This window comes from Entelurus aequoreus, linkage group LG21 (genome assembly GCF_033978785.1).
Source record: "Entelurus aequoreus isolate RoL-2023_Sb linkage group LG21, RoL_Eaeq_v1.1, whole genome shotgun sequence".
Taxonomy (NCBI): Eukaryota; Metazoa; Chordata; class Actinopteri; order Syngnathiformes; family Syngnathidae; genus Entelurus; species Entelurus aequoreus.
Window position 1 is genome coordinate 12,256,198 of NC_084751.1, and position 15,873 is coordinate 12,272,070.

The 15,873-nt window shown below is 38.8% G+C and overlaps 1 protein-coding gene across 1 annotated transcript in view; it reads right to left on the minus strand.

Annotated features, from left to right (window-relative positions):
- Positions 1-15,873, minus strand: part of LOC133638411 (glutathione hydrolase 1 proenzyme-like) — a 113,557-nt gene that overhangs the window by 8,999 nt on the left and 88,685 nt on the right. The window contains exons 7-12 of the mRNA XM_062030971.1: positions 14,806-14,936; positions 14,654-14,743; positions 11,905-12,097; positions 11,676-11,836; positions 6,608-6,757; positions 3,293-3,429 (exon numbers count right to left, since the gene is read on the minus strand). Of these exons, the coding sequence (XP_061886955.1) occupies positions 3,293-3,429; positions 6,608-6,757; positions 11,676-11,836; positions 11,905-12,097; positions 14,654-14,743; positions 14,806-14,936 (862 nt within the window). The remainder of the gene's footprint in view (positions 1-3,292; positions 3,430-6,607; positions 6,758-11,675; positions 11,837-11,904; positions 12,098-14,653; positions 14,744-14,805; positions 14,937-15,873) is intronic.

Below are 15,873 nucleotides of genomic sequence, written 5' to 3' on the forward strand. Positions count from 1 at the left end.
TGTTGTTCTGGCCCAAGGACTTCAGAGCGGAGAGATGACAGGATCTGCCCAATTTCCAGACGACCTCTTTTTGAAGTATTTTACGAACTCTTTTTGAACTATTTTATGGAACTATTTTTGAACTATTTTACAAACTCTTTTTGAACTGACCTTTCCTGTGAATTGTTTACGACCTTTTCTGTGAACTTTTTTATGGAACTATTTTTGAACTATTTTACAAACTCTTTTTGATCTGACCTTTCCTGTGAATTGTTTACGACCTTTTCTGTGAACTTTTTGCGACCTTTGTCCTTTGGAAACAGCGGTGGCCGTGTGGTCGGGGAGGGTCCAAAATAAAAGAAGGAGGCATGCAATCTTTTGGCAGAGCGTGCTGGAGACTGTACAAGAGAACAGTGTGTCCAGGCGTGTCTCCTCAATTGAGTCCAAATTGAATTCTGTCTCTGTTTAATTCTTTGCCTCTTGTCTTGTTTAATAGATGTCATCAGTGTTTGAACCTGACAGTCGCGATTAATCACACTGCTCATAGCTACCTCATAATTAATCGCAATTACTCCCATTGTCCATCCATTTTTTATTATTTAATAAGTGTGTTTATTAAATACAGTCTACAAGCATCTCTTATTTGTGACTGCCATCTACTTGTCACACTTATCATTCCCATCCATTTTCTACCGCTTGTCTCTTTCGGGGTCGCGAGGGGTGCTGGAGCCTATCTCAGCTGCATTCGGGCGGAAGGCGGGGTACACCCTGGACAAGTCGCCACCTCATCAGAGGGCCAACACAGATAGACAGACAACATTCACACACTAGGGTCCATTTAGTGTTGCCAATCAACCTATCCCCAGGTGCATGTCTTTGGAGGTGGGAGGAAGCCGGAGTACCCGGAGGGAACCCACGCAGTCACGGGGAGAACATGCAAACTCCACACAGAAAGATCCCGAGCCAAGGATCGAACCCAGGACCTTTGTATTGTGAGGCACACGCACTATCCCCTGTGCCACTGTTTCACCATGTACCAAATAAAATAGCTTCGAGGTCGGTCAGCAAAACCAGAATTATTCTGTACATTAGGCGCACCAGGTTATAAGGCGCACTGTCGAGTTTTAAGGGAAAAAAAGGATTTTAAATGCGCCTTATAGTCCTGAAAATACAGTACTATTTGTACAACAGTGTTAGAAATAACTAACATTACTAACCAGTAACAGGTCATCTAATTCATGACTTTTTCAAACATTCCAATTTTCTTACAGACACACACAGAAATATGTGACGCGTTATCATCGTGATGCACAAAATGCACTTTCACGAACTGTGGTACGCGCACATCGAGTGAGAAGCACTTAATCAAATATTTAAACACAGTGTTACTGTTCAAACTGTGTGCAATGTTACAGTGGCCAAACTAATTAAATATACGTGTTAAATAAAAACTTTGCCTTGTTTTAATGCATACTTAGGCCTACGCTGCAAAAAGTCAGTGTTCAAAAACAAGAAAAAAAAAATACAAAAATTAGGGGTATTTTATTTGAACTAAGCAAAATTATCTGCCAATAGAACAAGAAAATATGGCTTGTCAAGACTTTCCAAAACAAGAAAAATTAGCTAACCTCAATTAACCCAAAAATACCTTAAAATAAGTATATTCTCACTAATAACAAGAGCACTTTTGTTGGTAGAAAAAAAAAAGAGAGACTTTTTTCATCAATATGTTGAAAAATATTCTTAAATGAAGTAAATGCTAGTGCCATTATCTTGACATAATGATATGCGCTCGGCATTACATTTCTTAGAACCAGCAAACTTACACTAAAAACAAATGTATTGTTCTTAATGGAAAAGCAACAAGGCAACCTTGTTACTCTCGGGGTCTACTAGCCACTCAGTCAAATCATATGATGTAAAAATGCATCGATAACATGACATCATCGCGCCAAGTGCGTGCTCTTTCAGTCAATTAGTGCGCATATTTACAGCCCGGCCCCCGGCCAAAAAATTTTTATTGTAATTTTGAGGAATTTATCTGAATGTGCATGAACTATTTCTGTTCAAAATTGTTAGCAATGTCACATGTTAAATGTTAAAATATTAACTGTCAGTTTACTGTACTGTGCCAACTGTACTACTATATGAGTACGTATTTTCTCTTGTTTCATTGAAAATAAAACCGCACAGTCCATTTGGCTCTCATCTGTTTTAATTATGAGACACAATTGTGTCAAAATCATGATTTTTTTTTTCATGCTTGAAATAAGAAATGATTACTTTAAAAAAGTAGTTTTATACTTGTGAGTGTTGATGACACAGCTTTGCAACAGTTGATATTCTAGTTTCAAGCATGTTTTACTCAATATACACTACCGTTCAAAAGTTTGGGGTCACCCAAACAATTTTGTGGAATAGCCTTAATTTCTAAGAACAAGAATAGACTGTCGAGTTTCAGATGAAAGTTCTCTTTTTCTGGCCATTTTGAGCGTTTAATTGACCCCACAAATGTGATGCTCCAGAAACTCAATCTGCTCAAAGGAAGGTCAGTTTTGTAGCTTCTGTAACGAGCTAAACTGTTTTCAGATGTGTGAACATGATTGCACAAGGGTTTTCTAATCATCAATTAGCCTTCTGAGCCAATGAGCAAACACATTGTACCATTAGAACACTGGAGTGATAGTTGCTGGAAATGGGCCTCTATACACCTATGTAGATATTGCACCAAAAACCAGACATTTGCAGCTAGAATAGTCATTTACCACATTAGCAATGTATAGAGTGTATTTCTTTAAAGTTAAGACTAGTTTAAAGTTATCTTCATTGAAAAGTACAGTGCTTTTCCTTCAAAAATAAGGACATTTCAATGTCACCCCAAACTTTTGAACGGTAGTGTATATATATATATATATATATATATATATATATATATATATATATATATATATATATATATATATATATATATATATATATATATATATATGTGAAATACTCGAGTTGGTGAATTCTAGCTGTAAATAACCACGCCCCCCACCCCCCACCCCCTACCTCCCGATATTGGAGGTCTCAAGGTTGGCAAGTATGCTTATTTGAGACATTTAATCTTACTTAGATTTCAGTTTATGCAGTGTACTACGCTACTGTATTTTAATGTTGGTCAGTACGGTGCTACTTGGAGAGCCAAGTTTGAGAATCACTGAACTATTTAGCATATTGAGTCTCTGCAACTCTGACTGTTGTATACTTTTTTAGTACATTCTGCTGGAGCTTGATAGTAAGGTGAAGCAGTAAAGGGCGGGAAGCTTACATTGGTGATGTTGAGGTACGCAGGGTCTCCCAGCAAGCTCCTTTTTGCGTAGGCGAAGCGAAAGGCCTCGATGACGCGGTGGTACGTCAGGACCTTGGCATCGCTGCTGGCCACGCTGTCGGCCGTCAAGTTGTACCCTGTGGAGAGGGGAAACTGTTCAGATCCAAGCTTCAGTGGCGTCATCAAAATCCGGTGAGGGTGAACTCCAGCTCAATTTGACCCACGCTTGGCAGTGTGTGGGTTTATTTCGGTTGGGAGCACCACTGAGGTCGACCGGGCTTCATTTTGACGGCTTTCTACTGTCAAGGCCGAGCCAAGAGGAGCCGGAGCATATCGCCGGGAATGCAGTTTTTTGGGGGGGGGGGGCAGCTGCCATGTCAGGCCACCGCAGCTCCGACCGTGTCCAATTAGAGCTAAATTGGCCAGATTAGAGCTGGTGTGTGTGTGTGTGTGTGTGTGTGTGTGTGAGTGTGTGGGAGCAGAAGAAGCTTCAAAGAAATGAATAATTACATTGCAACTCATCTCGTCCTCAGATACTGTCACTGTACTGAAAAGGAGCTGAGGCTGAGATAGTCACTGTTTTGATGCCATGTGGAATGTGGTCAAATTAAGATTATACTGTCAGTATTGTTAAAGTTAAAGTACCAATGATTGTCACACACACACTAGGTGTGGCGAAATTTTTCTCTGCATTTGACCCATCACCCTTGATCGTTGCACAATATGTTTCATATTTTAGTTGTACTTTGCCTTAAGTCAGGGGTCGGCAAGCCAAAACGTCGAAAGAGCCACATTGGACCAAAAATACAAAAAACTAATCCGTCTGGAGTCGCCAGAAATGAAAAGTCGTATATAAGTGTTATAATGAAGGCAGCACATGACGTAAGTGTCTATATTAGCTAGAATAGCCTACTATCAAAATGACTATGTGTCGCAGGCTGAAGGAAATCTTTGTTGAGAGAAATGTTGAAATGTAATATTTATTCTACACATTTTTACAACATTAGAAACCATTAGTAAATCAGAGGCTACTTAGAAGGTGAGATAACTCCTGGAAATTACTGGCTTTTAATGGCAAAAGGTATAGATGTGGTCTGGAACAACATGGCACACAAACAACTACGAGAAATGCCGCCATTATACAGATAATGTGTCATGAGGCATGCGAATATAAATTATATACAAAGAGGTTACAAGTAAAGGATATTAAATGAGCCTACAAATGAGGCATAATGATGCAATATGTACATACTGCTAGCCTAAATAGCCTGATTAGCACGCCAACAAGTCAATAACACCAACACAACTCACCTTTGTGCATTCGCGCACAGCATAAAATGTTTGGTGGACAAAATGAGACAAATAAGGAGTGGAAGAGTTTACATGTAAACAAACTGTTTCGTCACAGTCCACACTATGGTGAGTCCAAGAATCGCCAAAATTAGTAGGACAAAAAACAATGTTCTAACTATTTGAGGATAACTAACTTGTGTGCTATTGTATGCTTAACTATTGTGTAGCCACTAGCTCCTGGTAGCCTGTAGCCTACCATGTTTACCTTTTGTAAATGACTTCACTAAAGTACATGAACAGACCAACACTCTGTGACTATTTGTGAACAACTAGCTTGTGTACTTGGCTGTTGTGTAGCCGCTATCTCCTGGCAGCCCTGTAGCCCATGGGTGTCAAACTCTGGCCCGGGGGCCAAATTCGGCCCGCCGTGTAATTTCACTTGGCCCTTGAGGCGATATCAAATTGACACTAGAGCTGGCCCGCCGATTGCCGCGGTAGCACCGCATTCACTGCTAATTCTCATACTTGCCAACCCTCCTGGGAGAATCTCAAATTTCAGTGCCCCTCGCAAAAATCATCACGTCCGCTTTTCACCCAGTCCAGCGAATGCTGGCCCAGTCACATAATATGTGCGGCTTAAGCACGCACACACACGTGAATGCATTGATACAGGTTACACTGACGGTGCCCGTATAAATACCTTTAACACTGTTAGAAATATGCAACCCCGCCCGCCTCAACCGATGCACGGAGGAGGGGTGGGGGTGGGGGGGTTGGTAGCGGGGGTGTATATTGCAGCCTGGAAGAGTTAGTGCTGCATGGGATTCTGGGTATTTGTTCTGTTGTGTTTATGTTGTGTTACTGTGCGGATGTTCTCCCAAAATGGCACGTTGTTGAAATGGATGAAAAGCAGACGTGACGACAGCTCGTGGAGGACAATAAACGCAGTGCCTTTAAAGCACACCCCCAAGACTGTGGTCCGGGTGGTCTACGAGATATAATGACTGATGAACACCTTTGTTCGATAATGAAGGTTGCCTCAGCTCAAAGCCTGAGCCCCGACATTAATGAACTAGCATCCAAGAAAAGATGTCAGGTATCTGGCTTGGGCACATCAGATTAGATCAGTGAGTTGCAAACTGAGCAGTTTTAAGTCCTGAATGGTTGGTTTATTCATTGTTATTTTATTTTCTAATTTATTAGCCTGTGGAAAAAGTTAATGTTGATATTTACCTCAGAAGGCTGCAAATAGAAAAGAGGCATTACATTTTTATTTAAATGGTATTTGATATGCCATTGATATTTTTTAATTATTATTATTATTATTTGAAACTCGATTTTGCATGTCACTATAAAGTTATACAAGCCTTGCTTGTTCAATATTCAATGCAAAACTTGCTTGGGTCCCTATTAAAAGGTTCATTTGTTCAACCTTGGCCCGCGGCTTTGTTCAGTTTTACATTTTGGCCCACTCTGTATTTGAGTTTGACACCCCTGCTGTAGCCTATCATGTTTACCTTTTGTACATGACTTCACTAAAATACATGAAGAGACCAACACTCTGTGACTATTTGTGGATAACTAGCCGTTAAGTAGCACAAATAAAGGATTGCTTTTATCAGATCTAATATTGGAGATTTTACATGTTTTTTTGTTGTTGTTGCCAATATTCGATATCAATATGATATCGGATCACTCCTATAAGCCATTAAATGACACATTTTGTAAAATAAATGGAGAGTTATTGCATCTGTAAAGGCAGGAATATTACACTTGTGTTAAAGGCTAATCCAAAAAGGTATTTATTATATTATTGACAGAGTGGCACAGATCTAGTTCAAACTGCTCTTAGGTAACTTCAGTGCAACAAAGCTTGTTATTTTAGGAGTGGATTTTGCACCGCGACTCTGCGGAGTCTTTTACTTTGAGCGGGTGACTGGCAAAGCGAAGGCAGCGGCTCAACATGAAAGCACAACCTCTCCCACTCAAGGTGTTTTTTGGACAGTGCATCAAGGCTTTTACCATTCAAGATGTTTAATATCAAGGAGAGCACGGGGCCGCTAGCGGGGGCATTGGGAACAGCCATGATGTACTCCCCCACGTTCACGCTCAAAGGCTTCTCATCCAAGACGGGCACATAATCCCTCAGATCCTCCATTGTGATGATGCCGCCTATGCAAGGGAGAGAGACAAACGCTGTCAATGCACTTGGACTGCCATTGGAAATACAAATCTGTCACGCTGGTAAAATTAGACGTCGCGGAGGGAGAGAGAGCGACGTTAAAGGGAAGGGAAAAAAAAAAAAGAGGCAGTTTTGACTTAAGTAATGAAGACTGAATATGCTATTTTAAACAAATGTACAGCAGAGAGTAGGGAAGTGAAATTCAGTGCAATTTAGAAACTTTTAGAAACAATTTAGAAAACTGATAGGAAAAGAAATAGCGGGGGTGTATAATGTAGCGTCCCGGAGGAGTTAGTGCTGCAAGGGGTTCTGGGTATTTGTTCTGTTGTGTTTATGTTGTGTCACGGTGCGGATGTTCTCCCGAAATGTGTTTGTCATTCTTGTTTAGTGTGGGTTCACAGTGTGGCGCATATTTGTAACAGTGTTGAAGTTGTTTATACGGCCGCCCTCAGTGTGACCTGTATGGCTGTTGACCAAGTATGCGTTGCATTCACTTGTGTGTGTGAAAAGACGTAGATATTATGTGACTGGGCCGGCACGCAAAGGCAGTGCCTTTAAGGTTTATTGGCGCTCTGTACTTCTCCCTACGTCCGTGTACACAGCGGCGTTTTAAAAAGTCATAAATTTTACTTTTTGAAACTGATACCGGTAATTTTGAAACCGATAATTTCCGATATTACATTGTTAAAGCATTTATCGGCCGATAATATGGGCAGTCCGATATTATCGGACATCTCTGGTTTGAATGTTAAAGAGTTTGAATTTCCAGGAAAAACGGAATTTGGTTTGGGGGGGGGGGGTATAGCTCGGTTGGTAGAGTGGCCGTGCCAGCAACTTGTGGGTTCCAGGTTCGATCCCCGCTTCCGCCATCCTAGTCACTGCCGTTGTGTTCTTGGGCAGAAGTCCTGGGCATGACGTTAAAATGCATCCGGCAGTGGAGGCTCCTCTATGGGGTCTTGGGGCACTAGGAGGTTAACTCCTTTGCTACTGTTACACCGGTGGCCCTTGGCAAAGGCCTAGTACCTGACTGCCCCCTAGCCAGGGATACGGTGAAGACCTCAACGGCGGAGCAGGCGGAAGACGGTAGATGTAAGAACTACCACAATGGCTGCGATGGCGGAAGAAGGCACCCCCACATCCATGTTGGCCCAGTTATGGGGAAATAACAACCCAACGGTGGAACAGGCGGAGGATAATTGCTAACCCTATGGAGCGACACAACGGCTGGGATGGCGGATGAAGGCTGCAGCAGAAAAGGGTCCCCAGTCGTCTTGGACTCCATGCCACTGGATCCTGGCCCGGATCTGTCAAGGATCGTGTGGTGACTGTCTGTGCACCAGTCTCCCAACGTTAAACAAAGTCACGCACAGGCATCCTCCATAAAGGGATACCCCCCTACCAGGAGGATCGTCATACTCGCTTCGAGTGACCGCAGATGATGATGGTTGTTGGGCAAGACACTTTACCCACCTGCTCCCAGTGCCACCCACACTGGTTTAAATGTCACTTAGATATTTGGTGTCACTATGTAAAGCGCTTTGAGTCACTAGAGAAAAAGCGCTATATAAATATAATTCACAACTTGGGAAAGTGTTAGTTGGATGAGTGGAATGTGTTGAAGGTGGAAGGGTTTGAATCGGTTGAAAAATGTGCGAATTGTGGAAGTTTAAAAAATGGACAATTCATTTTGAATGGGGAAAATGTCCCTGAAAACTGGGAATTCTTGGAAATCCGGGAATTTTAGAGTTAGAACGCTTTGAATCGGATGAACAGTGTGGGAATTGTGGAACTTTGAAAAATGTCCCATACATTCCAATGAGAATTTCATGAAAATTTGGGAATTTCGGGAAAAGCGGGAATTATTGGGAAAATGTTCAAATACTTGAACGTTCTAAATGAGTTGAAATGGTGGGTGTTGGAATTTTTCAAATCGGTCGAGAAGTGTTGAAGTAGTAACATTTTTAAATTGAGAAATGGTATCCAGGAATTTCGGGTAAACCGGGAATTTTTACAGTTCAAAAAACAACTTTGTTTTTTATCCTGATTAAGAGGAATGTTTTGACGGTGGAACGGTTGAAGTGGGCTGAAAAATGTGGAAGGAGTCGTCGCCTGAAAAAAGGGTAAAAAAAGGGTATGAAAAAAAGGGAATTCAGGGAATTCCTATAATTTTTTGGAACTTGGAAAAATAATATATTGAATTTCCAGGATGAGTAAATATGTTGAAGGTGGAAATGGTTTGAATCGCTTGAAAAATGTGGAAATGGTGGAAGTTTGTAAAATGGCCAATTCATTTTGAATGGGAAACATGTCCCAGAAAACCTGGAATTCTGGGAAATCTGGGAATTTTTGTAATTTGTCAAGGGAAAGCCCGCGATTCCCGAATCGGCTGAACAGTTTGAAGTTGGAACGCTTTGAATATGATAAAAAATGTGGAAGGTAGAGCGTGCCAAAATCTGGAGAAGATGAAGAAGAACTGGAAGGGGCACTTCCTGAAGGAATTGCAAGTGAATGCTTCAATGCTGAAGTTGAACTGAAATGCTGACAGTATGTAGTATGAATGTAAGAATGGTTTGAATGTTGAAGAGTTTGAATTTCCAGGAAAAACGGAATTTGGTTTGGAACTTGGGAAAGTGTTAGTTGGATGAGTGGAATGTGTTGATGTTGGAGTGGTTTGAATCAGTTGAAAAATGTGCGAATTGTGGAAGTTTAAATAACGGACAATTCATTTTGAATTAAGAAAATGTCCCTAAAAACTGGGAATTCTTGGAAATCCGGGAATTTGTAAAAATTGTTGAAGAAGAGCACACAATTTAGAACAGGCTGAATATTTTGGAACAGTTTAAATCGGATGAAAAGTGTGGGAATTGTGGAACTTAGAAAAATGTCCCATTAATTTCAATGGGAATTTCATGGAAATTTCGGGAAAAGCAGAATTTTTTGGGAAAATGTTAAAAGACTTGAGTGTTCTGAATGAGTTGAAATGGTGGGTGTTGAAATTTTTCAAATCGGCCGAGAAGTGTTGAAGAAGTAACATTTTTAATTGAGAAATGGTATGAAGGAATTCCAGGAATTTCGGGAAAACCGGGAATTTTTCCAGTTAATAAAACAACTTTGTTTTTTTGTCCTGATTAAGAGCAATGATTTGATAGTTGAAATGGTGGGTTCAAAAATGTGGAAGGAGTAGTCGCCAAAAAAAGGGTCAAAAATGGGTTTGAAAAAAAATAATTCCGGGAATTCCTGGAATTTTTTTGTAACTTGAAAAAATAATGGATTGAATGTCCAGGATGAGTGGAGTATGTTGAAGGTGGAATGGTTTGAATCGCTTGAAAAATGTGGAAATGGTGGAAGTTTGAAAAATGGCCAATTCATTTTGAATGGGAAACATGTCCCAGAAAACCTGGAATTCTGGGAAATCTGGGAATTTTTGTAATTTGTCAATGGAAAGCCCGCGATTCCCAAATCGGCTGAACAGTTTGAAGTTGGAACGCTTTGAATATGATAAAAAATGTGGAAGGTAGAGCGCACCAAAATCTGGAGAAGAAGAAGAAGAACTGGAAGGAGCACTTCCTGAAGGAATTGCGTGTGAATGCTTCAATGCTGAAGTTGAACTGAAATGCTGACAGTATGTAGTATGAATGTAAGAATGGTTTGAATGTTGAAGAGTTTGAATTTCCAGGAAAAACGGAATTTGGTTTGGAACTTGGGAAAGTGTTAGTTGGATGAGTGGAATGTGTTGATGTTGGAGTGGTTTGAATCAGTTGAAAAATGTGCGAATTGTGGAAGTTTAAATAACGGACAATTCATTTTGAATTAAGAAAATGTCCCTAAAAACTGGGAATTCTTGGAAATCTGGGAATTTGTAAAAATTGTTAAAGAAGAGCACACAATTTAGAACAGGCGGAATATTTTGGAACAGTTTGAATCGGATGAAAAGTGCGGGAATTGTGGAACTTTGAAAAATGTCCCGTTCATTTCAATGGGAATTTCATGGACATTTCGGGAAAAGCAGGAATTTTTTGGAAAATGTTAAAAGACTTGAGTGTTCTGAATGAGTTGAAATGGTGGGTGTTGGAATTTTTCAAATCGGCCGAGAAGTGTTGAAGTAGTAACATTTTTAATTTAGAAATGGTATGAAGGAATTCCAGGAATTTCGGGAAAACCGGGAATTTTTCCAGTTAAAAAAACAACTTCGTTTTTTTGTCTTGATTAAGAGGAATGATTTGACAGTGGAACGGTTAAAGTGGGTTCAAAAATGTGGAAGGAGTAGTCACCAAAAAAAGGGTCAAAAACGGGTTTGAAAAAAAGGGAATTCTGGGAATTCCTGGAATTGTTTTGAACTTGGAAACTTGTCCAGGATGAGTGGAATATGTTGAAGGTGGATCGGTTTGAATCGGTGGGAAAATGTGGATATGGTGGAAGTTTTAAAAATGGCCAATTCATTTTGAATGGGAAAAATGTCCCGGAAAACCTGGAATTCTGGGAAATCTGGGATTTTTTGGAATTTGTCAAGGGTAAGCCCGCGATTCCCGAATCGGCTGAACAGTTTGAAGTTGGAACGCTTTGAATCGGACAAAAAATGTGGAAGGTGGAGCGCGTCAGAATCTGGAGGAGAAGAAGAACAAATCATATGTGTGAATGCTTTGGAGCATTCACACAATAAATTGAAGTTGAAGAAGTTGAAGAATAAATAGATACATTTTGGTGTAGCAAACCATATGTGTGAATGCTTTGGAGCATTCACACAATTTAAAAAAAAGATAATAATTTTAAAAATATATATATATATTTTGTAAAAAATGTATATTTATGCAACTATTTATCCTGGTCTAATTTATTAACATGAAAAACGTGTATTATTTTTCACTTTGTTTGCATTTTCATAAAAGGATGAAATGTACAAAGTACAACCTGCAGCCTGAATATCCACCACCAGGTTCTTGGCTATTTCTCCGAGGTAGAACTCATCAGGCCCTTTATCCGCTATCTTCCTGTAGGTGTTTGCAAGTTTCGGGAACCTAATGGTGTCGTTTTCTTTCAGGACGTCGCTGCCATTCATGCAGAAGACCTCACTGCAAGACAGGCAATTTTCAAAATGGGCAATAAACAAGGCTTGAAAATGAGAAAGCTGGTCCCTTACCACAAGGCTGAGTCTTTGATGACAGTGTTGTTGTGTTTCAACAGAGCAGAGGCAAGCGCCCTTCCAATAGGAAAGCCCTTTTCTGCCAGATCAATGCTGGGCTGGAACAAATCCTTCCAAGGGAGTCGGCCGTGTCGTTCGTGTGCCAGCTTGTAACCCCGGATCTCCCCCGGAACTGCCACGGACAATCCACCTAGTACAAACCAATAAAAGCAGTAAAATAATCCACCTAGTTAGTACAAACAATACAAGCAATTAAATAATCAACCTAGTACAGACCAATAAAAGCAGTAAAATAATCCACCTAGTACAAACAAATAAAAGAGTAAAATAATCCACCTAGTACAAACAAATAAAAGCAGTAAAATAATCCACCTAGTATATACCAATAATCGCAGTAAAATAATACACCTAGTACAAACAAATGAAAGGAATAAAATAATCCACCTACTACAAACCAATAACCGCGGTAAAATAATCCACCTAGTACAAACCAATAAAAGCAGTAAAACAATCCACCTAGTACAGAGAAATAAAAGCAGTAAAATAATAGACCTAGTAGAAACCAATAAAAGGAGTAAAATAATCCACCAAATACAATCCAATAAACACAGTAAAATAATCCACATACTACAAACAAATAAAATCACTAAAATAATCCATCTAGTACAAACAAATAAAATCACTAAAATAATCCATCTAGTACAAACAAATAAAAGCAGTAAAATAATCCCTTAGTACAAACCAATAATCGAAGTAAAATAATCCACCAAGTACAAACCAATAAAAGGAGTAAAATAATCCATCTGGTACAAACAAATACAAACAGTAAAATAATACACCTAGTACAAACAAACAGAAATCACTAACATAATCCACCTAGTACAAATAAAAGCAGTAAAATAATCCACTTTGTACAAACCAATAAAAGCAGTAAAACAATCCACCTAGTACAGAGAAATAACAGCAGTAAAACAAAAGACCTAGTAGAAACCAATAAAAGGAGTAAAATAATCCACCAAATACAATCCAATAAACACAGTAAAATAATCCACATACTACAAACAAATAAAATCACTAAAATAATCCATCTAGTACAAACAAATAAAATCACTAAAATAATCCATCTAGTACAAACAAATAAAAGCAGTAAAATAATCCCTTAGTACAAACCAATAATCGAAGTAAAATAATCCACCAAGTACAAACCAATAAAAGGAGTAAAATAATCCATCTGGTACAAACAAATACAAACAGTAAAATAATACACCTAGTACAAACAAACAGAAATCACTAACATAATCCACCTAGTACAAATAAAAGCAGTAAAATAATCCCCCTAGTACAAATAAAAGCAGTAAAATAATCCACCTTGTATAAACAAATAAAAGCAGTAAAATAATCGACCTTGTACAAACAAATAAAAGCGGTAAAATAATTCACTTTGTACAATCCAATAAATGCAATAAAATAATCCACCTTGTACAAACAAATAAAAGCAGTAAAATAATCCACTTTGTACAATCCAATAAATGCAGTAAAATAATCCACTTTGTACAAACAAATAAAAGCAGTAAAATAATCCACCTTGTACAATCCAATAAAAGCAGTAAAATAATACACCTTGTACAAACAAATAAACAGTAAAATAATCCACCTTGTACAAACAAATAATAGCAGTAAAATAATCCACCTTGTACAATCCAAAAAAGCAGTAAAATAATCCACTTTGTACAAACCAATAAAAGCAGTAAAATAATCCACCTTGTACAAACAAATAAAAGCAGTAAAATAATCCACTTTGTACAAACCAATAAAAACAGTAAAACAATCCACCTAGTACAGAGAAATAAAAGCAGTAAAATAAAAGACCTCGTAGAAACCAATAAAAGGAGTATAATAATCCACCAAATACAATCCAATAAACACAGTAAAATAATCCACATACTACAAACAAATAAAATCACTAAAATAATCCATCTAGTACATACAAATAAAATCACTAAAATAATCCATCTAGTACAAACAAATAAAAGCAGTAAAATAATCCCTTAGTACAAACCAATAATCAAAGTAAAATAATACACCTTGTACAAACAAATAAACAGTAAAATAATCCACCTTGTACAAACAAATAATAGCAGTAAAATAATCCACTTTATACAATCCAATAAAAGCAGTAAAATAATCCACCTTGTACAAACCAATATAAGCAGTAAAATAATCCACCTTGTACAAACAAATAAAAGCAGTAAAATAATCCACCTTGTACAAACCAATAAAATCAGCAAAATAATCCACCTTGTACAAACCAATAAAAGCAGTAAAATAATCCACCTTGTACAAACCAATAAAAGCAGTAAAATAATCCACCTTGTACAACCCAATAAAAGCAGTAAAATTGTATTGCCTAATATAATCCCTGTGTAAAGCAAGCATTCATACTTTAATGGTTCATAACGGCCACATTTTTTTAACCAGATTAAACTCTTATTTTGGAAATAAAACAAGGCAAGCATGCCTGATAGAAAGCGTTCACTAATGTTCACTATTTTATTTAAGGACAAAATTGCAATAATAAACACATGTTTAATGTACCATAATATTTTGTTTGTTAAATTAAAGCCAATAGTGCCATTTTTTGTGGCCTCCTTTATTTAAAAAGTATCGAAATACATTTTGGTACCAGGTACCAAAATATTGGTATGGGGACAACCCTAGTCCAGACATAGTAGTTCTTCCACAGTACCTCTCTGAGACAAGTCAGTGCTGTTGCCAAACATATTCTCCGTAGCGTTTCGAGGCGCCGTCTCCCTGGCGTCGATGGTCTCCACTCTCCCTGTGTTCATAATGGTGGCCGTCAGTTTTTTTTGTTTTTTTTTAAGTTCATTGCCCTCATACCTGTTGAGGCGTTGTAGATGGTGATGAACAGCCCTCCCCCAATGCCCATACTGTGGGCGTTCATCAGCCCCACACACAGCAGGGTGGCTATGGCGGCATCCACTGCGGAGCCCCCTTTCTTCAGCGTGTCACTGTCAAAACAAATGTTCTCTAAGCTATCAGACTGAATGAGCAGCTCTGGAAGAATTCATGGAAATATGTGTGGTGAGAGGATGACTGCTCTGTTCATGCATCGCTGCCTATTTCACAGCTTTGCATGCGAGTCATTTGCATGTTCCCCGAGTCCATTGTTCAGCATTGGACGGTATGTTTCCACACAAGGTGTGGAACGGAGAGGGGAAGTGTTGATGAGTGGATTTAGATCTTCCGCTACAACCATCAGAATGATGCCTTTATAAAGGTCATTATTAAGTTAAAGTTCAAGTTAAAGTACCAATGATTGTCACACACACACTAGGTGTGGTGAAATTTGTCCTCTGCATTTGACCCATTCCCTTGTTCACCCCCTGGGAGGTGAGGGGAGCAGTGGGCAGCAGCGGTGGCCGCGCCCGGGAATCATTTTTGGTGATTTAACCCTAAATTCCAACCTTTGATACTGAGTGCCAGGCAGGTAGGTAATGGGTCCCATTTTTATAGTCTTTGGTATGACTCACAACCTACCGATCTCAGGGCGGACACTCTAACCACTAGGCCACTGAGTAGGTTGGAGTTTGCAGAGTAAAATAATCCACCAAGTACAAACCAATAAACACAGTAAAATAATCCACATAGTACAAACACATAAACTCACTAAAATAATTCACCTCATACAAACAAATAAAAGCAGTAAAATAATCCACCAAGTAGAAACCAAAAAAAGCAGTAAAATAATCCCTTTGTACAAACCAATAATCAAAGTAAAATAATCCACCGAGTACAAATCAATAATCAAAGTAAAATAATCCACCAAGTACAAACCAATAAAAGGAGTAAAATAATCCACCTTGTACAAACAAATAAAAGCAGTAAAATAATCCACCTAGTACAAACAAACATAAATCACTAACATAATCCACCTAGTACAAATAA